The sequence below is a fragment of the Hydra vulgaris genome, chromosome 02, assembly GCF_038396675.1.
Source record: "Hydra vulgaris chromosome 02, alternate assembly HydraT2T_AEP".
Classification (NCBI taxonomy): domain Eukaryota; kingdom Metazoa; phylum Cnidaria; class Hydrozoa; order Anthoathecata; family Hydridae; genus Hydra; species Hydra vulgaris.
The window spans coordinates 66,996,839-67,018,515 of NC_088921.1; the positions used below are offsets into that span (position 1 = coordinate 66,996,839).

The 21,677-nt window shown below is 30.2% G+C and overlaps 3 protein-coding genes across 3 annotated transcripts; all 3 read right to left on the bottom strand.

Annotated features, from left to right (window-relative positions):
• Nucleotides 1-4,358: 4,358 nt before the first annotated feature.
• Nucleotides 4,359-5,831, bottom strand: LOC136077118 (uncharacterized). Its single transcript, XM_065791753.1, has 3 exons — nt 5,319-5,831; nt 4,883-5,004; nt 4,359-4,571 (listed from the first exon to the last, which is right to left on the bottom strand). Exons 1-3 carry the CDS (start codon nt 5,686-5,688, stop codon nt 4,440-4,442), a joined length of 624 nt encoding a protein of 207 aa, XP_065647825.1. The 5' UTR covers nt 5,689-5,831; the 3' UTR covers nt 4,359-4,439.
• Nucleotides 5,319-8,114, bottom strand: LOC136077117 (uncharacterized). The gene is made up of 2 exons (XM_065791752.1): nt 6,127-8,114; nt 5,319-5,856 (listed from the first exon to the last, which is right to left on the bottom strand). Exon 1 carries the CDS (start codon nt 8,076-8,078, stop codon nt 6,417-6,419), a length of 1,662 nt encoding a protein of 553 aa, XP_065647824.1. The 5' UTR covers nt 8,079-8,114; the 3' UTR covers nt 5,319-5,856; nt 6,127-6,416.
• On the bottom strand, nt 8,056-9,713 carry LOC136077119 (uncharacterized). The gene is made up of 3 exons (XM_065791754.1): nt 9,618-9,713; nt 8,626-8,683; nt 8,056-8,554 (listed from the first exon to the last, which is right to left on the bottom strand). Exons 1-3 carry the CDS (start codon nt 9,661-9,663, stop codon nt 8,239-8,241), a joined length of 420 nt encoding a protein of 139 aa, XP_065647826.1. The 5' UTR covers nt 9,664-9,713; the 3' UTR covers nt 8,056-8,238.
• Nucleotides 9,714-21,677: the final 11,964 nt, after the last annotated feature.

Sequence of the window (21,677 nt, forward strand, 5' to 3'; positions counted from 1 at the left end):
TGTAGCAAAAAAACCCACACACATTCTTATTTCTTTTTTAAAAAAAAAGAAAAGAAATAAGAATCACAACTAATTTATATAACTAAGGCTTTTCACTCATTTCTCTATTTTTCATGTACTTTATTTCAGTATCCTGCAGATCAATTCCATGATTAAGGTATTTCACCTATAAAATTTTTTTCTGGATAAAAATAAGCTCTACCAAGATAATTTTTTTTTATATAATAAAATAAATATTGAAGAATTGAAAAAAAAAAAGTTGAAAGTAATTTGCCTCGATTATCCATACTTTTTTGTACACTTTAGTGTAAAAAAATGAAAATTTCATCACAGGACAACTAAAAATGTTTACAGCAGATAGTGCCAAAAATTTACATACTGGTTCTAAACCACCTTATCTCTCATTTGTGCCATGGTTTTTAAAAATACATGCTCCTGTGTGATGATATTATTATTTTTTTTAAAGATTGCACTAAATATCAACATTATTGCATGTTACATTGCATAAAAATAATATTTCCCATTATCAGTATTATAAATCCATATCTTAACTTATCTTAACTATAATGAAAAAACTGTGAAAATTTCAAGTCAAAAGCAGGTGTTTAACTAAAATTACAATGTTTTGAACTTCTGAAAAATTGTAAAAACTAAAAATCAAGTAAATCAAGTTTTAAAATTATTTTTATAGTTTTAGACAATTACAGGTTGAAAAAACGCATCAAAAACCCCCAGCTTCATATCCCAGTTGTTCCTTTTGGTTTTCGATATCAATGATTTTGGACACTTTTGCCACACTAATGAATTAAGACATTCATTAGCATTTTGAGTTTCCACATGGAGACATTTTAATAACAAGGTATCAGCAGATAAATCAAAGAATATAAGCTTAATTATATCATGAATCCACTTTGGTAGTGATATCTTGTTTTTATAGAAAGAAGTTCCTTTGATTTTATCATATTGCCATTTACACCATGTGTTTTCAGACCGTGGGCAAAATGAATGTCTAAAGTTTTGATCCGGAAACTCCGTTGAGTGAAAAAGAATAGCAAAAACTGCTTTCTTCATAGCATAAACATTACTTAAGTTTTTTCTTATGGCAAGACCATAATAATTTTGCATACTATTTATAGTAGACTCTATTTATTTCTACCATGAATTGGGGTCTTCGTACTTTTATATGACTGTACAATACTGCGCAATCATGATCCCATCCGCTTTTGAGCATGTCCTACACATTCAAGTTTTTCTGGTGTTATATTGTAAGACTTGTATGGCTGAGAATCAATAACTTCTTTATAAGAACTTGAATCGCCATCTCCAAGATATCTATCATAAATGATGTTATAATTTTCAATGGAACGACTGAAAATGTTTATCGCACCAGCACTTTCCATAGAACGAGAAGATTTTAAATGATTGATTGAACAACTATGAGATAGTTTCCAAGTTTTATATTTCAAAGAACCTTTACGACTCTCCCACATTTTACATCCCCGACAAAACTTAGAAAGTACTTCTACATCAACACATTTGTCTGCAATGATTCCAGACACATAACCATTTAATGAAACATATCCTCTTTTTTGCCAAGCACCATCAATTTTAATACATCTTCTTATTGGTTCATTATTAAAGTCTATTTCCTTACAAGCTGCATTTTTCATGGACACAACGGCTACATTTTTATATCCCTTTGCAACTTTTTTTTGTATGTAATTAAATGAATTGTTTGTCATACTAAACATATTCATGCCTTTTGTAAATTTCTCCATTCCACTGAAACCTTTTCCTATCTCACGAAAAGCAACAACAGCACGTAGGTTTGCTTTAAACAGTTTTTCCTTGAGACTTATCTGTAGTTAAACACTTCACTGATGTGTATGAAGACTCATTCCAATCACAACAAGTACAACTAATTTTGAATAAATGACAAAAACCCTTACGAGATGTTAGTTTATCTGTTAACGTTATTGTACTGTTACACTCAAGGCATTTTAGAAGTGATACTAGATTCTTTAAATTCCAAAAGTTTACAATACATAAATAATTTTCATTGTTATTAATACTTTTGTTTGTGTCATTGCATTGATATTTTTTTCCAACTAATTTTCTTCCACTTGAAGAGGCTAGCTCGTGTTGAACAGACACAACATTCTGCTTTTTTGCTTTTGTGAATTGATTTCCAACTTTTTCTTTTTTAAAAGCACAAAGTTCTGTTTGTTCGAAGGTTTCACAATCTCCATATTCCTAGCATGAAACGTTTGTATAACAAATATATATTAAGCTGAGATGAAACTCAAAGCAACTCAAAAAACAGCTGAAAGCCTTATTTTTTATCTTAAAAATTGGAATCGAGTGTAGGGGAGAAATACTCCTATCGAATTATAAAAAACCCGTATCCGTGTCCCGCATTGCGCATAAATCTGTGATAATTTTACATAAGTTATTTTTTGTAAACAACATGCGTAATTTATTCAATGATATATTAAGAATATTCTTATTATATCATTTATTTAAAATATTTTTCAAAATATAGCCTAAACCATAATAGTTTTTTAATTATAAAAAATATCCACATTTTATATTGGATATTTTTTTGAGGAGATTTTTTAGAATTAAAACAAAAAAATGCAAAAAAACTTTTTTTCTCTATTTTGTAGAATCTTTTCTCTATTTTGTAGAATCTTTTCTCTATTTTGTGGAATCTTTTTTTAAGAGATTATTTTTTCTTTAGGCAAAAGTTTTGTTTATTTGTTTGTTAGAAGGGGCGGATAGGGGGGAGATAGGGGCGAACGTTATACCGTGAATACTCTACTTTTTTTAAATCTATAGAAGAGAGTGGTCTAAAACAGGCCTTTCTGTTGAGACAGGCCCCCATCTCATCTAATCTTATGCTTAGCCAAATATTATTGAAATTTAACGTTAGTATGTTGTTCAGCTAACCATAAGAAAACTATCCCCGGAAAGAAAAAAGCCCTGTTCCAGCCTCACTGTTAAAATTTTTTTTAATCTATTCTTTTATAAGCAATATTAAAAATAATGTTTTTAACAAAATGTTGATCAGATATTATAAAAAGGTAACAACTAGAGGAGTACCGGATATGATATCCGACCGGATAGTCCGGCCAAAATGCCGAATAATTGTATATCATATATCTGGCCGGATATATCATTATAATATCCAACCGAATATATCATATGAATCGATGTATACAAAAACGTTTTAAGTCATAAAAACTGTTTTTTTGGGGAACGAGAAAAAACTTATTAAATCCAAAATTATTACTTTTATTAATTTCAAAAAAAAAAATTGGGTGCTTTTTGACATCTTTGAATATTAGATTTGTTAAAATATATATATCAAAATTTGTGATGTTTATATGTGTTATACATAGTTAAAGTTGTCTGACTTAAAAATAGTTTTTATGACTTACAACGTTTTTGTATACATCGATTCATATATCTTAGATAATCTCTCATCCCACCTGTACACATATTGTTATGCTGTAGTAGTTTCTATGACTCAGTTACAAAAGAGCTTTGAGCACATTCTGTCTCAATTGAGTTTACTTCGAGTGTCAAATTTCTAATATGGTTATGGAACAGATGATTATTTATTACTAAAATATAAGTAACTGTCAGTTCTTGATTAAAACTCGGGTTTTATACAGGAATTAAATAAGGAACCCATTTTAGGCTAACACTAGGGTGAAATGGGCCCCTGGCATCTCTCTTTTTATCGGTTGCTTCTTAACGTAAGGCATATATACACCTTTAATTTTCAGATAACAAATTGTAGAGCATAAATTAAATATCCTTAAAAAAAATTGTTTTTAGGTTTGTGTGTGCGAGGCTAGATGATTATATCATTTTTTGAAAAGGGGGATATTTTAGACCACTCTCCTCAAATATTTAACAAATCACGTTGTTTAAAAACTGAAACAAATTAGGCCTATTAAACAGGCTATTTAAAAATGATATGACATTTTATTAAATTTGTTAAGTTAATGCCTGATTTAAAACTTAAAAAACAACTAGAATTAAACAGGTCTGTACCGAGCCAACTTAGCGCTTCGGGAAAGCAAGAAAAATTGTGCTCCCTTCCTCTTAAAAAAATTAAATGTCAGTGTCTTTAACTCTGACATAATTTTTATTTAAAGAGACGGGGCGCAATTTATCTCATTTACAGAACATAAGAGCACTCTTTTGTTCACTAAATGAGCTTTTATTAATTAGAGTTTACGTAAGAAGGCGCAATTTTAACTATTTTTCGTATCAACATCAAAGAGACCAAATTTATGCGCACCCGGCCTTGCCCTCAGTACGGCCCTGTAAATAGAATAGAATGGAACTAGATTTTTCATGTCATTTAATATTTTTAAAACGATTTGTGGCTATGAAAATAGCCGTTTTTTAAACTTGATAGGGTTGTATCATTGACATTGGAAAGTATCACTGACATCCGCATCTTTGATTGAAATGTGAGCACACTCGCAATGATACCATTGTGGACATTTTGTGCATTGCACCCAATCGTTCTTTTTAGAGGATGTGTTCTTGCAAATCTGTAATAATAATATATTAAATGTCATCCTTGTAATCACTACTACAATATCTATTACTCCATCATTTTCTCAAATTTCATAGACAGCTATAATTTAGATATAACTGTTAACAACTCAAAGAAACAAGGAAATATGTGTTTATAAGGATAGGATCTAAAATGTAACAACGGTATATATTTATTTTTCGCCAACCAAATTGCATTTAATTCAAAGTGGACGAACAAAATAGTAAAAGAACAGGTTATTCCCTAATACAATATTGGAATAAAAATTTCAGCTTATTATTATGTTGAAATAAAATAAACACTTACCCTACAAATATCGTACAAACGTTCAAAACCACTTTCAAGGTTCTTTAAACACCTACCGCATAAAGTATCGTATATATATTTACGAAATTGTACTTCATTAAATGGATCATTGATATTTTTTTCTGAAAACACAATTTTAAAGAAAGTTAAATAAAATAGAAAATAAAAAAATTCGTGTAATGATGCATTTTTAAATAGTCGCAGACAAATTATAAGCTATGCAAACTATAATTAACAATTATAATTTATTGAACAATTACAGAACTAAATTCATAGTTAATAATTCATAAATGAATTTATATATGCAATTAATTAAATATAAGCAACATAATAAAAAATTAGTTATAAAATCGACAACTAAAAAAATACTAATATATAAATATTACTCAAGATGCACTCTGTATGCAGAATGTATATTGTGTAAAAATAATGATACCTTCACAAAATTGTAATGCATAATAGCATATGTAAACACCACAGTTGTAACTATCCTTCTGTAAACAATGACTTGGGGCTGAAATGACGGTTGGGTTTAAAATGTCAAATTTTAGTCGAAAAAGGTCTTTAGCAACAGCAATAGATTTATTGTGTGAAAAATTATTTGGCATAATATTGCAATGGAGTGGATCAAGTACAGTTACTTCTTTTGTTATAACTTTTAGATATATTAAAATCCAATGAGAATTAGTTGGGTTAAAAGGAATAAGGACTTGTTCTATAACTTTAGTATCAACATCTCTCCATAAAAGCCGTAAACTTTTTGAACAGCTTAAAGCTGATGCTTCAGTTGGACCCAAATATTTCATTGAAGGGTACCCTTTTTCTAAGCAATGAAGAAAACTTCCTATGACTTTATCTTGAAGCCAGCCTTTTTAAAAACCTGGAGTGCTTTTTTTAAATTAAAGGAAATGTCAGATGGTATATTGTTTTCTAATGTCAAAAGGGAAATAAAAGATACTTGGTGAGAGCCATGTCTAAATATATCAATAAATTAAAAATATATATATATATATATATATATATTTATATATATAAACAAACACACATATATACAAATAATTTATATTTTACACACAAGTATAACTAATATACTGAAGGAAATATAGTTTATTGTTTTATTTACTGTCTAATATATTATCAATAACATCAAATTAATTTGAATAAGCAAATTTATTTAAAAGCTAAGATATTCGTAGAAAAATTGAATAGTAGCAAGTATTTGAAAATGTATTTAAATAGCTTACGTAATGAGAGTGTTGGTAAAGTCACGAGTTTCAATCTTATCGCATATTATTGTACTTTGTTTATCATGAATTTGATCAACATGCTGCTGAGACAATTTCAGAACAATCTCTTCTTTTTGGTTTTGTGCAGGATATTGATATGATTTTGTTTCCTTTTTCCTATTTTCTTTTCTTGTTCTCTTAAATTTATTAGGCTGCCATTGATTATCCAACTTCTTATTTGGTTCAAAATTTAAAAGGTTATTATGTGGCTTTACAGGTATCTCAATTGAATTCATACTTTTGATGGCTTAAGCTTGACTGATCATGTCTTCCAGCTGTCTGTTCATTGAAGGAAGTTGCAAACTTATTATCATGGGATGAGAAATTAATGTAGATATTTCATCAATATTTTTTTGAAACCTTTCAGTCTCATTAATAAGTGTTTGTGATTTTTGCTTCACTTGATTATTACCAGTATTAACAGCTAAAGATACTTTTGTGCAGTTTTTTTCTTGAGTTCTTAAAAGAAATGATCGTAACTTATGAACATGCTTGCAAAGGATTACGATGTCATTACAATTACACCTATATAAATGCTGACACAAACCATTACAGGCAGGATTTAGACATGATTCTAAACACAAACTTTCCTTACAAGTGTCAGTTAGAATGTCAACATTATATGTTACATTTGATTGACTTTTAACTGTGTACTGAGTTAACGAACATTTAATAATACATTTATCTGAAATCAACATTCCTTTTTCATGTCTTTTTTTGTACTTTTTTGGGAGAGATATTGTTCCATGATAAATGGTGTCTCTTTTGTGGTGCCAATAACTATCTTCCTCGATTGTTAAAAGTAAATTGATTAAATCATCTAACCTTTTATTAGGTCGTCTTTCCATATAAACTGTTTTCAATTTGTTATGTAATGACTCACATAACATATTAGTATCAGTGTCAGCATGTTGAAAGTTGCGATAACAAGAAGCCCATTTTATATGTCGAGGAGCATAGTATGTAGCAAAGTAACTAATGAAGTTAGGACATTTATGTTCATATGCCTTTACAAAACCATTCATAGTTGATAAAAAAACATCAGGGTTTTTTTCGTCAATGATTGTCTCTAAGATCCTAAAAACTTCTTCTTGTAAATTAGATGGACCGACTAAAGGAAGTTTATTGCGCCATGCACGTTTTACATGCCATTTGCATAGCAAGTGGCGCACATCTCCAAAAACATTATTAAAAGAATTCCAGCCTGACAAATCATCTGTCATAACAGCATTAACTTTTACAGAATGATTGCATCTCCTTTTTATTTCCTCTAAGAATGGTGTTATGATTTGTTCGTCTGATTTGTTAGAAATAAGAAAAGCTACTGGATAACCCCTTTTAAAATCATCTCGAACTAGTAAAGTTACAAGAGGAAATGCATACTGTGTAGCATCAATACAAACAATTTGTGATGAATGCTTTTTAAACATTGATAGTTGATGCTTTGTTTGTATACCAACAACAAAGGAATCCTTATTAAGGTCAATGTCGTCATACACTTTTAGGCCGATAACAGTTTGCTGTCCTTGTGGCTTATAAACCAGAATGCTATTAAAATCTTCAGACTTCAACTTTTGAACAAGTAAAAAAGTTGAAATGCTCTCAACAGGGTGAAGCCGACATCCTTTTTTTACTGCTCTGTTGATAACAGAAATATTCTTTTTTGTAAGAAGACGTGATTTAGTTAAAACAGCATCTTCATCATTTCTATTTTGTCTGTCTCCAAAACTTTCCCTAAGCTCACGATAAACCGTATTTACAGTTACAACTAATGATAATTTAGCAGAAATAATTTTTTTAATATTACCTGGGATAGGTTGGTACATGGTATTTGTAATATTAACACGGTGGTTATGAGTTTTGATATACTGCACATTTGTGACACCATTTTTGTTTACTGTGACAATCATTCTGACAGGGCAGAAGGCACCTGATTTAACACTCCCTCTGTAGTACCTTATATTAGTTTTTCTTGCTGGTTCACTAACAGAGCAATGCGGTTTAGAATGACTATCGTTTTGACAAATGAAATAACTTGTTTACTGAAAAAAAACAAATGAAATAACTTGTTTACTGAAAAAAACTACCACTTTGTTTACTGAAAAAAACATAACTATTAAGTTCCTCCTTTTCCTTCCATGTTAAGAATTCAGGTTCTGATAAAAAATTGTAGGATTCTTTGAAAAATATACCTTCATGACATTCCACTATGTGTTTAATAAGTTTGACTTTTTGAAAAAATACTTGGCCGCAGTCTTGATAGTGACATGGAGTTCTTTTATCTTTGGATTGATCATCTCTAAAAACGGTTTTATGTACCTGTAAAGCATGTCTTTTCATATTATCTTTTCTTGTAAATGACATCATGCAAGCAGAACACATAAAACTAAAAACAACAATTTTTATTTAACTCTTTATATACTTTAGTTACTTATTGACATCAATTAAGCATTTTACCCGGGTTTTTTAAACTGAATTTCTGTTAAACTATTCAATGGATCGATTGATGACAATGCTGAAAAAAAATAATGTAATTTTTGTTTTTAATTCACCACAGAAAACCACTAAAAAGTTTCATAATATCAACATAATGGTTCTTTTAACTATTTAATTTTAAAAAGGGGAGAATTACTCTCATATGAAAAAAATCTTTAAAATATGAGATTTATTGTTTAAAAAAAACTTGACAAAAGTAAAACTTACTCTTATAACAAAAACTTTAAAAAGAGGAGAATTACTCTCATATGAAAAAAATCATTAAGAGAGGAGATTTACTCTTTTAAATAAAACTTGACAAAAGTAAATATTACTCTTACAACAAAAACTTTACAAAAGGGGAGAATTACTCTTCCACACCACCAAATAGGTTAATTTTATTAATAAAATGGTTCTCTTTAATAATTTAATTTTGAAAAATGGAGAATTACTCTCATATAAAAAAATCCTTAAAAGAGAAGATTTATTGTTTTAAAAATAACCTGATAAAAGTAAAACTTACTCTTAAAACAAAAACTTTAAAAAGGGGAGAATTACTCTTACCACAGAACACCACCAAAAAGGTTCGTTTTATCAACGCAATTGTTTTTTTCAACTATTTAATTTTGAAAAGGGGAGAATTACTCTCATATGTAAAAAATCCTTAAAATATGAGATTTATTGTTTCAAAAAAAACTTGACAAAAGTAAAACTTACACTTTTAACAAAAACTTTAAAAAGGGGAGAATTACTCTTCCACAAAACACCACCAAAAAAGTTTATTTTATCATTAAAATGGTTCTTATTAATAATTTAGATTTGAAAAGGGGATAATTACTCTCATATGAAAAAATCCTTAATTTAAGGATTTTTTTTATATGAGTTTTAAAGCTTATAAGAGGAGATTTACTTTTTTATGGGACTTACTCCCACTATCAATATTACATAACAACTCAAAAAACTAAAAACCCTACCTTCATAAGGATTTATTTCTGCAGCATTAACAAATGATAATTTCATAATAAATTTATTTACTTTATTAACACCAGGAATTCAAAACCTTTACTATTCACGACAAATTTTCACGACTAAAACATGCGACAAACTTTATGCAGGTCAATTTACGGGCTAATGTTTACGTCTGGAGTATTTCTCCCCTACGTAAAATTCAAAAAATTGTGCTTTTGCTACTTGAAAGCATGACTAAAAGTGTTCATAATTTGCATAACAAATAAAGCAAAGTATACATAACATTCATATTTCAAAAAATATAATTTAAATGAGTTAAGGATAGGATGATATAAATAATTTTTTGGTTGCCAGTATGTTGCTATGTGCGTTGCTATGCGTTTTAAAAATACATAAGATTTAAACAATTTAGATTTAAAGATTTAAGATAAATATTTAAAATATTGTAAATTACAAAAGTTTTGACCATGCATCTTTTTCGACCCCAATCCCCAACAAATTGAGGGGGTGTAAAATTTTGCATGGTCATAACTTTTGTAATTTACAATATTTTAAATATTTATCTTCAATCTTTAAATTTAAATTGTTTAAACCTTATTCAAATTTGGACAAGTGATTCTTATTTCTTTTTTTTTTTTTTTTAAAAAAAAAAAAAAGAATTTTTGGTGTGGGTTTTTTCGCTACAAGCATTCATGCTTTATGATACCGCAAAATTTATCATTTTAATTTTTTTCATCTTTTCATAATTTACAGACTTGATCATTTAACGGAAATATGTCGTAGTCAATAAAACATCATACAGACGCTATAACATTTTAATATTGCCTTAACTACACCGAAAGACAACGCTCTGGAAAACGCTTATAAAATTGCCAAAAAAGAGCTGAAACAAACTGTGATTGGCCAGAATTGACAAACTTAATCATGGAATTGATCTGCAGGGTACTGAAATAAAGTACATGAAAGATAGAGAAATGAGTGAAAAGCCTTAGTTATATAAATTAGTTGAGCAATTCGGAAAACCCGGTACATTAGTAAATGTAGCTGTAGTAAGCGCCCTTTATAAGCATAATAAGAACGACTAACAGAGAGAAGAGAATTGTTTTCAAGGGTGGATCCAGACCATCTAGTAAGGAGGGGGTCGATTTATAAATTTTTTTATTCGGTGCATCCAGACCATTTAGGAAAGAATAAAGAAGGGGGTAGATTTTGTTGATCCAAATTATTTAGTAAACTAGAAGGATGAGGGGGCAATTTTCAGGTTTTTTAGTTAATTTTTTAGAATATAAGTCTTTTACTTAATCTATGTAACTATGAAATTACTTTATATATCAATATCCCATTAGTCCGATTTTTTTTTTGCAACACACAAACTTATTGAAATTTTGTATAAAATTTAAATTTTCTAATAATCCTCGTCTTTACCCATGTCCAGCCTAGACAGACGCTGCAGGGTCAGGGCGTTTTAAGGCAGACTGGGCTTTCCAAACCTTTTTTCTAGTTAATTATAAAAACAAAAATAAAAAAGTAAATTTCTTGTATACATGTTGGAGAAAGAAAACTTGCCTGCTGCATTGATTTCACCAGGGATCGTAGTGAGCGTGTAAACATTGTTACATTACACAGGTCTACAAAAAAAAACTTTTTTTCTGTTTCATAAGATGATTAAACTGATTTTTATGTATCTTTAAACGCTGAATCCAAATATAAGGTCCGTTTTTGTTAGCAAGCTCTAGTATTTTTGCAATAACCAATTAATTTATTTTTTAAAAATTATATTTTTCATATGTATTTTTATTCAATAGTTATAAAAAAAGTAACCATGTCATTGTTTTTATTAGATCAAAAATATAATATGATGGCTTCTTCAAATCGACAAAAGTGCAAGCATAATCCTAACTCATTTTGTTATATCTATGGTTGCTATACACTTGTTCGACAAAGACGAAACATTACTAATTTTGTAAAACTAGCATATAAATCATATTTTGATATTAAACTTGGCAAACAAGACAAAAAGTGGGCTCCACATACTGTGTGCCATATTTATGAAGAAAATCTTCGAGATTGGACAAAAGGAAAAAGAAAGAATTTACCTTTTGGAGTCCCCACGGTTTGGAGGGAACCACTAAACCACGTTGACAACTGCTATTTTTGTCTTGTTAATACTACTGGTATTGGCAAAATAAAGAGGCAAAAAAAAAGCTTATCCCAACATTCTTTCTGCTATTAAACCAATTCAACATTCTAAAGAGATTCCATACCCAATTTTTAGTGTTTTATTTTTGTCAAAGAACGAGGAAAGTATGTCTGCTACAGAAACAGAAGAATTTTTACCAGATTTGGAAGACTTTTCATCTAATGCTAAACAATTCAATTTGCCTCAGTGTTTTAGTCAGATAGAACTGAATGACTTAGTTCGTTATTTGGGACTTTCTAAGCAAGCAGCAGAAGTATTAGCATCACGTTTAAAGGAAAAAAATCTACTTGATAGTTTTGCAAAAGTTTTTATTTTAGAACAAGAGATGAAAGCTTTGTTAACTTTTTTTTTCAGTCAATTTACTTGTTTACTGTCATGATATTTCAGGTCTCCTATTACAGTTAGGTATTTCTGTATATAATCCAACAGAATGAAGACTTTATATCAATAGCTCAAAGCGAAGCCTCAAATGCGTCATATTGCACAATGCCAATATTTTTGGTTTTGTACCAACTGGTCATTCTGTTTATTTGCGAGAAACTTACGAAGACATTAAAATGGTGCTTAACTTGATTAAATATCTCGAACAAAACTGGATTTTTGTGTAGATCTAAAAATGGTTAACTTTCTACTTGGTCAGCAAAAGGGTTTTACAAAGTTTCCATGTTATCTCTGTATGTGGGATAGTCGAGCAAGAAATCAACACTGGATACAAAAAGAATGGCCCATTCGCAAGACTCTCACAGTGGGCAAGCAAAACATTGTGAATGAACCCATTGTTAGTCGAAAAAAAATAGTTTTTCCATTACTCCATCTTAAACTTGGATGCATGAAACAATTTGTTAAAGCACTGATAGTGATTGCTTTCAGTATATAGTTTCATAATTACCAGGTTTGTCAATAGAGGAAAAAAAAAGGCAGGAGTTTTTAATGGGCCATAAATTTGCTACCTTATAAAAGATAAAGAGTTCATTAAAACAATGAATATCAAAGAGAAAATGGCTTGGTTGTTGTTTGTGGTTGTTGTAGAAAACTTTCTTGGAAATAAAAAAGCAGAAAACTATGCAGATTTAGTTGATGAAATGTTGGAAGCCTTTTGTAATCTTGGATGCAAAATGAGTATAAAACTTCATTATATAAATAGTCATCTTGACCAGTTTCCTGAAAATCTTGGAGATGCGAGTGAAGAGCAAGGCGAGCGATTCCATCAAGACCTTAAAACAATCGAAGATCGTTACCAAGGACGGTGGTACATATGAAGCCAGACTACTTTTGGGGTATCAATCGAGAAGACTCAGGAAAAGTGTATAAAAGAAAAAGCAACAAGCAAAAGTTTCTTCCTGATTAAATAGTTTTAATTAAACAATATAATCTGCAATCTTTTTTAAAGCTAAAGTGAAACATGATTTTGTTATTAATCAATTAAAAGTTGATAATTTTGCTAGGACTTTTTTTATAAGACGATGTTTATATAATGTTTATTTTAAATAGTTCACATTTATTTTCATCTGCTTTCTGCTTTTGTTTTAGTTTGGTAAACAACTTTTATTGTAAAAAATATATCCTTGCACTCTAAATGAGTTTCAAATCTGTATTTTAGAATTATTTCTAATGTTTTGCAAAATAAAAAAATGTTTATTGCAAAAAATCTGACGCTTTCCATACAAATCTGATGCCAGATTTGAATTCAGCTTTATCAAAAGAGGCGTCGCATGTTTCAGACATCATTAGTGTACGTAACAAAAAAATAGGTCAGAACGTCGAAGTATTTTTTACCAATCCTGCCAATTGGTTACGTTAAAATAATGGTCTTATTAAGTTCATTACAATAAATCAGCAAAAAGAGACGTTAATGGCACTGGTTTTTCAGGGTCTGAAACCCGTGACAATGCTGGAACTTTGCGACGAGCCTCAAAAGCCTCTTTGTTTTTTTTTTCAAATACTAGTAAAGGAGTAAAGAAAATATGAGATTGGATGGTATTTTTTGCTAAAAGGGGTAATGTTTACTGCAAACGTTGCTTCGTTTTCGGGAAAACTAAGGATTGTTTAGCAAGCGAAGATGTATTTTGTAACTGAGAAGTTGCTCATATGACAATTTTTGAATATGAGCAATCAGCTGAATATAATAATGCCATCTTTATCTTTGTTAATCAGAGTGAACGCATTTTCAGGATTTATTGCAACTTTGTTAAACTATTTCAGAGTGAAAAAGATTATTGGAAAATGTGTTGCGTTGGGGGTATCTGTCACCAAATTTCTTTCTTCAAGGTAAAGTTTAATTCTATTTATATATTTAGATTATTCATCTTTTTAACTTATTAGTCTATTAAGAGATACATGTTTATGTAGCACTGATAACAAAAATCTTAGTTTTTTTTTTTACATATGATGCTTCAGAAGCTTATCATTTCGTGGACCAGAAAATTGGATTATGTTGAAATGGATATTTTTTGGCTCAATAGAGTTACTAGCTAAATACAATCGTTTTTAGCTAAACATATTAACACTCACGTAAAGCAAGGTAAAGGTAGTACTTCATATCTAACAGCAAACATTTGCAAAGAATTTATTCTGCAACTTGACCATTTGCTTTCACAAATAACCAAGGTAAAGGTAATACTTCCTATCTATTAGCAAACATTTGCAAAGAATTTATCCAACAACTTGGCGATTTGCTTTCTCAAATAATTGATAGATATAAATTGCTTATATATTTTTATTGGATGTACTTTGAAATTGCATGATAGCTTTGAATCAACGTTTTTAAAATTGTTCTTTCCTATTATTGTTGGTTCAACCGCAGACGTTTTGCACGTAGATTAACTTGATTCCAATATAAGGTCACAGGGCAGCTGTAATGCTTAAACTTGTCAAAAATACATCGAGATGCACGGCATCGACATTACTAATTGTTGTCGACAGTCGTATGATACTGCCTTCAATATATCTGGCGTCTACACTGAGTTGCAAACCCATTTTATAGAGTTAAATTCACTAAATGATTATGTTCCACGGCCATTCTTTTTATCTGGTTGGTGTTGTAACAGTTGAACCTTGTGTCACAGCTGCTTCTTTCTTCGACTACCTTTAATACCTAACTAACTTTTTTTCTGCTTCAATACGTTTCTCGTAAGTCTTAATAATAAAACTAAAAAAAAAGTGTAAAGGTTCCAAAAAGTCTCTCACACACTAGATGACCTGCACTTGCAGATTCGTGTTTTGCTCTTCAAACGGGTTATTATTACTTACAAGGTACAATTATAAAAATCAGTTTTTTTTTAATTTTATATTTGTCAATAATACTTGTATATTTGAAAAATGCTTTTAAACTTCAAAGTAGCTTTAAAAGATCTGAACAATGGCAAAACGCAACAGCCGAACACAATAGTACAAGTTAGTAAAATAGATTAGCTGGACCGTCATGATAGTTATCTGGAGCACAAATATGGAAAAGTTCAACTAATTGAAAAAAATGTTTCAAGTTATTGAAATCAACTTAATAGTTGTGAATGAACTATATATTTCTGTTTATTTTTGTTCAAGAGCTGACCTCTTGAACGAAAATGGACAGAAGAATGACAAAATGAACAAAGAGCGCACAATCACCAACATGATGGTTTGACATTTATTGAGGCATAAAACATTACTGGAATATTATGTGAATAGAGGGAAAATGATTGCTGAGGTTGATGTCATCATAGCTTAACTTTTAGCTAATTTTGAAAGGCAAAAGTAAGCTTATGCTCTATTTATCTCTCATTTCGGATGTCTTGTCCATCTTTCAAATATTGATTCTGTTGCAATCAAATTGCACGCCCTAAATCTTTTATAGATGTGGGTATTTATTTTGCAAATGAATGTCTACATTTCAAGAGCTTTGTTTTCACTTCAATTGATATTGGTACCCGTGATCAAAAAAACTTATATCTATATTCTCTAATTTACTTACGAATTTTAGTGTGTCAGTGTAGGGAGGGGGAAGGAGAGGCCAGAGAAGTCAAAACCGTTGTTACGCTAGAACAGTGGTTGGCAAAGTGCGACTCCGGAGCCGCATGCGGCTCTTGGCTCCGGCACAAGTACCCACGGAAAGCGTAATAACATTTTCATTTTAAAAAAACTTGGTAAGAAAAAAGTTACATCTTATTTTGATAAACTAAAATTCTTCTATAAATCGAGGACATTATATTGTTGTAAAAGTACGTAACTAACATCGACTATAATTTTATTAGTTTTCGTAAACGTAAACACAAACCATATATGAGCTACCGGCTAAATTGTTCTTATGTTTTCGGCGTACTCCTGTGTGATATAAAGGTACCTCAAGCAGATTAGGAGTTGTAGTGTGAACAATTTTGTCGTATTTACCGTTTCTGCCGTTGTCCTTTCTTTTTAAAAAGTTGTTGTATTTTTTAATCTAGCTGTACATCTTACAGGTATTTTATACGATTTTATTACACCTGCTATATACAGGGCTCTTTTATTTTCAAGTATACATAGGTCTTGATAGGCACGTACAATTGCCCTATGAAAACTTTTAAAATAAAAAATGTCAATAAATTAGTAAAAAAAGGGATAGAGTAATGTATCAAAGGTCGCTGTGAAAACATTTTTATCTTTTGATATAATATTGATTTGTTGAAAATTGAACTAATATTTTGCGGGTTTAATGTACATTTTTCATTTTACGTGTGATGAATATTAAAAGTAAGCATGGCAACAGTAATCCTATGATTTTATAAATAAAGTCACAAATAATTAGAATTGAAAATCTTTATTACTAGATTTGTAATTACTAAATTTATTATAATAAATATTAATAGATATGGGGGGGGGGGGGGGGAAATTCCATAAAAATATGCAACTGTAGAATACACAGAAATATCGCGCTTCATCGATGAAGCTGCGATGTTCTTTGATGTATTCTACAGTTGCATATTTTTATGGAATTTCCCCCCATATCAGAACACAACAAATTCCATGTCTTCTGTTAAAAACTGAACAACTTTTGTCCTTTTTTTATGTGAACTTTGAATACAACCTTCTGTTATATATTTTTTTAAATTATGAACAGTCCGTCTTACATAGAATACGCTTCTTCGAGTATTTACCCGCAAACATATTTTAAACATTTTTTCTATAACCATTGTCACTTATTGTTAAACACCACGTTACGATTTCAATGTATTTTTTTCTTGAATGTGCGTTTTTACAGTTTTTCTTTAATGGACTTCCGACATGTCTTATTTGTAAGGAGAAATTCGCGCATAAAAAGAAGTCAAATTTAGGGAGACACTTTACAAGAAAGCACGTGTCATTCAGCACTAAATATCCCACCGGTGATGCAAGGAAGAAACCAATTAAGGAACTTCAGAAGAGTCAAAAGTTGTCAACTTCTGTGTTTAATAACTGGATGCAATCTTCCAACAATATTAATATGGCAAGTTTTGTTTTTAGCCATGAGATTGCTCAGAGAGGGAAACCGTACACAGACGGCGAATACATAAAAAAATTCTTTTATAAATGCATCTGAAGAGCGATTTCGGGATTTTAAGAACAAAGCAGATATTCTGAAAAGAATTAAATAGGTACTATTGTCTGTCAAAACCATTAAAGATAGAACAACTAAAATGTGTTCGAATATAACCACCCAGCATATCAAAGATCTGAAATTGATTTCGGCTTTGTCAGTAGCAGTTGACGAGTCTTGTGACATAAATGATACAGCACAAGTTTCACTTTTGTAAGATTTATGTCTCATTCGGGCCCTAAAGAAGAACTTTTAGGGTTATTGCCACTCAAGGATCAAAGGCGTGGAAAAGATATTGCAAATGCTGTAATTAAGTGTATGGATAAACATCATATTTCCCTCGATAAAATTATGTTGATTTTGACAGATGGGGCCAAAAGTATGACCGGCGTAAGAAAAGGGTTTGTTGCCATTTTAAAAGAAAAAATAAATTACGAGATACTTGTTTACCATTGTATCATTCACCAAGAAGCGCTTTGTGCGCAAACATTTCTTGTTTGATGAAATTTGTAATGTTATGGAATTAGTGATTTCAATTATCAACTCCATTTTAGCCAAAGCTCTTAATCATCGCCAATTCAAAGAATTTTTATTTGAAATTGAAAGTGAATACGCCAATCTTCTGCTTCATAACATGGTACGATGGTTATCAAGAGGGAACTTTTTAAAACGTTTCGCGTCCCTTTTTCTGGAAATTAAAGTATTTCTCCTTGAGAAGGACATTCACTATCCAGAACTAACAGACGAACAGTGGATCCAAAACTTTTCATGGTAGACGTTACGTCTCACCTAAATCAGCTTAATCGTAAACTACAAGGGAAAGGAAACTTAATTTTTGCGATGTTAGAAGAAGTAATAACATTCGAAAACAAGTTATCTATTTTTGTCCAGGATTTTGAAAGGGAAACATTGTTTCACTTTCCGAGCCTGCTGAAGCATTGTCAAGAAAATAATTCCCCTATTGATAAACACCATTTTAAAACAATAATTTTAAATATGGAGGAAGCATTTCTCAGCAGGTTTAAGGAATTTAAAAACAGCAGACCAACTCTAGCCTTTGTCAAAAATCGATACCGAATAACCTACGATAACCGAATTGAAATTTACTCCTTTTGAAATTGAAATTGGTAGCTTTAAAATACAATTGCTGGATTTAAAAAACAAGGAGATATGGCGCTCTAAATTCGAACGTCTTTGTGTTGAATTGGAAATATTGGAGAAGAAAAAATGTGATTTTAGTTCACAACACAAACGGTCTGCTTTGAATGACCTGGAGAATAAAGACATTATCATTTTCAACGTTTAGAATAGTATTCCTGACTCTAACGATCAACTTAAAAAGCTCGCGTTTTTTTGGTTCTACATATATATGCGAACAATCTTTTTCAAGCATGAACATTATCATGAGTAAACTGAGAAATTGTCAAATTGATGAGAAATTGGAATTATGCCTAAAATTTAAAACAACAACATACTAACCTGACTTACTCACACTTTCCAAGGAAATGCAAGCACATTGTTTCCATTAATAAATATTTTTAAGTATGAAATTTATGTAATAAAAGTGTGTAATAAAATTTTACTTAACAATCAGATTTGGGTCCCTTTTTTTTAAAATTGTTGTAATGCTCATATTTGGCTCTTTTGCTTAAAAGTTTGCCGACCACTGCGCTAGGATGACTCAAAGACGGGTCATCCTAACGTAACAACGGTTAAGCTAGGATGGCCTGTCTTAACGGTTACGCTAGGATAAAATGGGGGGGGGGGGGGGCAAGGATGACCCAGAAGTTTGTTTTTATACTTTGGCTAATTATAACCTATAACATTAATATTCTAGAAACATTATAAACGAAGTATCTAATTGCAACACTGATTCGTGAATTATAAATTATGAAGCCAAGTGCAGAAAGCATGTAAACATCGTGTTCAATTATTTGTAGAAGAACTTACATCAGATAAAAAAAGTTCTAAAAGAATTATGCTTATGCTAAGGCGCAACAGGATGTTGATTATGCTAAAAATTATATAACTATTACAAAACTAATTCTAAAAGAATTATGATTATGCTAAGGCACAACAGGAGCAATAATAGCAACGCTATTGGTAATATATCTGATTCAAAAAGTGTTACAGTAACAGAGGGCGTACAGATTGGAAACAGACTTAACAAACACTTCAAATCTGTTTTTTTTTTTTTTTTTTTTTTTTTTTTTGACGATAGTCAAAATGGTCGATTACCTGTTTTTGAGAGAAAGCATGATCAAGAAAACTTAGGATACATAAATAATAATTTTGAATTGACGCTAGCTTACTTGAAAGAGTTGAACACGAATAAATTTATTGGTGTTGATAACATTAATTATTGAGTCCAAAACTACTCAAAAAATGCGTCACTCAATTTACTTAAGCTTCTACACCTACCCCAGCAAACATGGTTTGAAGGACCTATAAAGGCCCAGTAGCGGCAACGCTACTGGTCCATTAGCGGCGCGCCGCTTATGGACTAGTTGAGTTTTGCTCATCGGTTACTGAGCGGACCAATATTGGCATAACCCTTAAATGGTCAGTCAATGGTCCTATAACGGCATATGCTGTGAATGGTCAGCTAGTGGACCTATAGTGGCACGTACCGTTGACGGTCAGCCAGTGTATTCATATTGGCAAATTATTTTTTAATATAGGCTATATATAGGGCTCTCTTTATATAGAACTTAATTCTTAATATCTGTATTAAAACGACATGCAAATCTTGAAGTTTATTTTTTAGTTAAGTTGTTTGGCGTGTCACAAAATAGAGAAGTTAAACTTATTTACTGGTTTTGACAATTAAAAAGACTAGTTAGATATCCACCAGGTGTGTCTCCAACAGTATGACTTCCACTGAATATTTATCTCTATTGCAAACTAAATAGATATTTATAAACTGGATATTTCTATATATCTCTATTGCAAACCAAATAGTCTCCCAATAACAAAAAATATTTGGACAATTTTGTTTTTGCAAAATTAGCGGCGCGATTATTAACTACAATATTTTAACGTCATTACACAAGAGAACTTTTTCAAATACAATTTTACTGTATTTATATCATATTTTATTTTATAGTTCTTCAAATTTTATACTTCATTTGAAGAAGATGGTTCACTATCGGGAATATCACTAATCGTTGTAGTTTGTTTTTTTCTTTCTTCTCGTTCTTTACGAACGCCATCTCTATTGTTCGACCCATGTATATAACGAACAATTTCTTTTTGAATATCACATTCAGCGCCTAATAATTACAAACGAAAACTATTCAATCAAGCTATATAAAATTTTAACTTGAAGTAAATAAATAAGCATATTTTAAAAACACACATACTACACTAAAACTTTAACAAAAAGATGTGTAAGTTATCAGAACTTAGAATCAATGCAACACTATATCGAGTTGGAGAACTTTTCCACGATTCCGCAACTCAAAATTTTGTTGCATTGACTCTAAGTTACAATAACTTACACGTTTTCCAACTACTAATTCTCATGATGATCTGCCACTAGTTCTTCAAAAAAAAAAAAAATTTATTTAATAAATATCTTATACATTTATAATGATGTACCAGCGTTACATATGTTATTGTTTCAACATTTTGAACAAATGAAGATTAAAAATTCTTGGATTTCAAAAGTTTCCACTTTATAAAAATTGTATAACCTTAATCCTCATCACTACATAATTGGTTGTGAATTATTTTTTCGTTATTGTTTTAAAAAATGTGTAAAAGATCATACAACCCTAATTACAAAATGATGAGATGTCACATTAAATATTTTTTGCTGTAAAAAGATTCGAATTTTTTTTGCTGGACAGACAACAATGCGTTATGGCTCATAAAAATAAGTAGTCAAAACTACTAAAAAAAAATGCGCGTACACATGCGTTCCATTTTTACACCCTGCTAAATAAGTAAAAAATGGAATCTTACTAAAACGAAATACAATTTTTTCAAATAATGAAGTATTCATTCCGACCTTTACTCATTTTAAAAAAGTTCAGATGATTATATATTTAACACTCAAATAATTATATATAAAAATGAATATTATATTTGGATCAATAAACCATAAAAACAATTCCTATACCTTCAAGCTTAAGATATAGGAAGTGTTCAGACTCTTAGAATATTATAAATACATACTTAGAATAACAATAAAAATTTTTTTTTCTCTCTAACACAGAAGGCCTTTCATATGATATGAAAGGCCTTCTGTGTTAGAGAGAAAAAATTTTAAAATATTTGCCACAACTTAACAAATAAATATAATTTACTTATTTTAGTTTGAATAGTTTTTTTCTT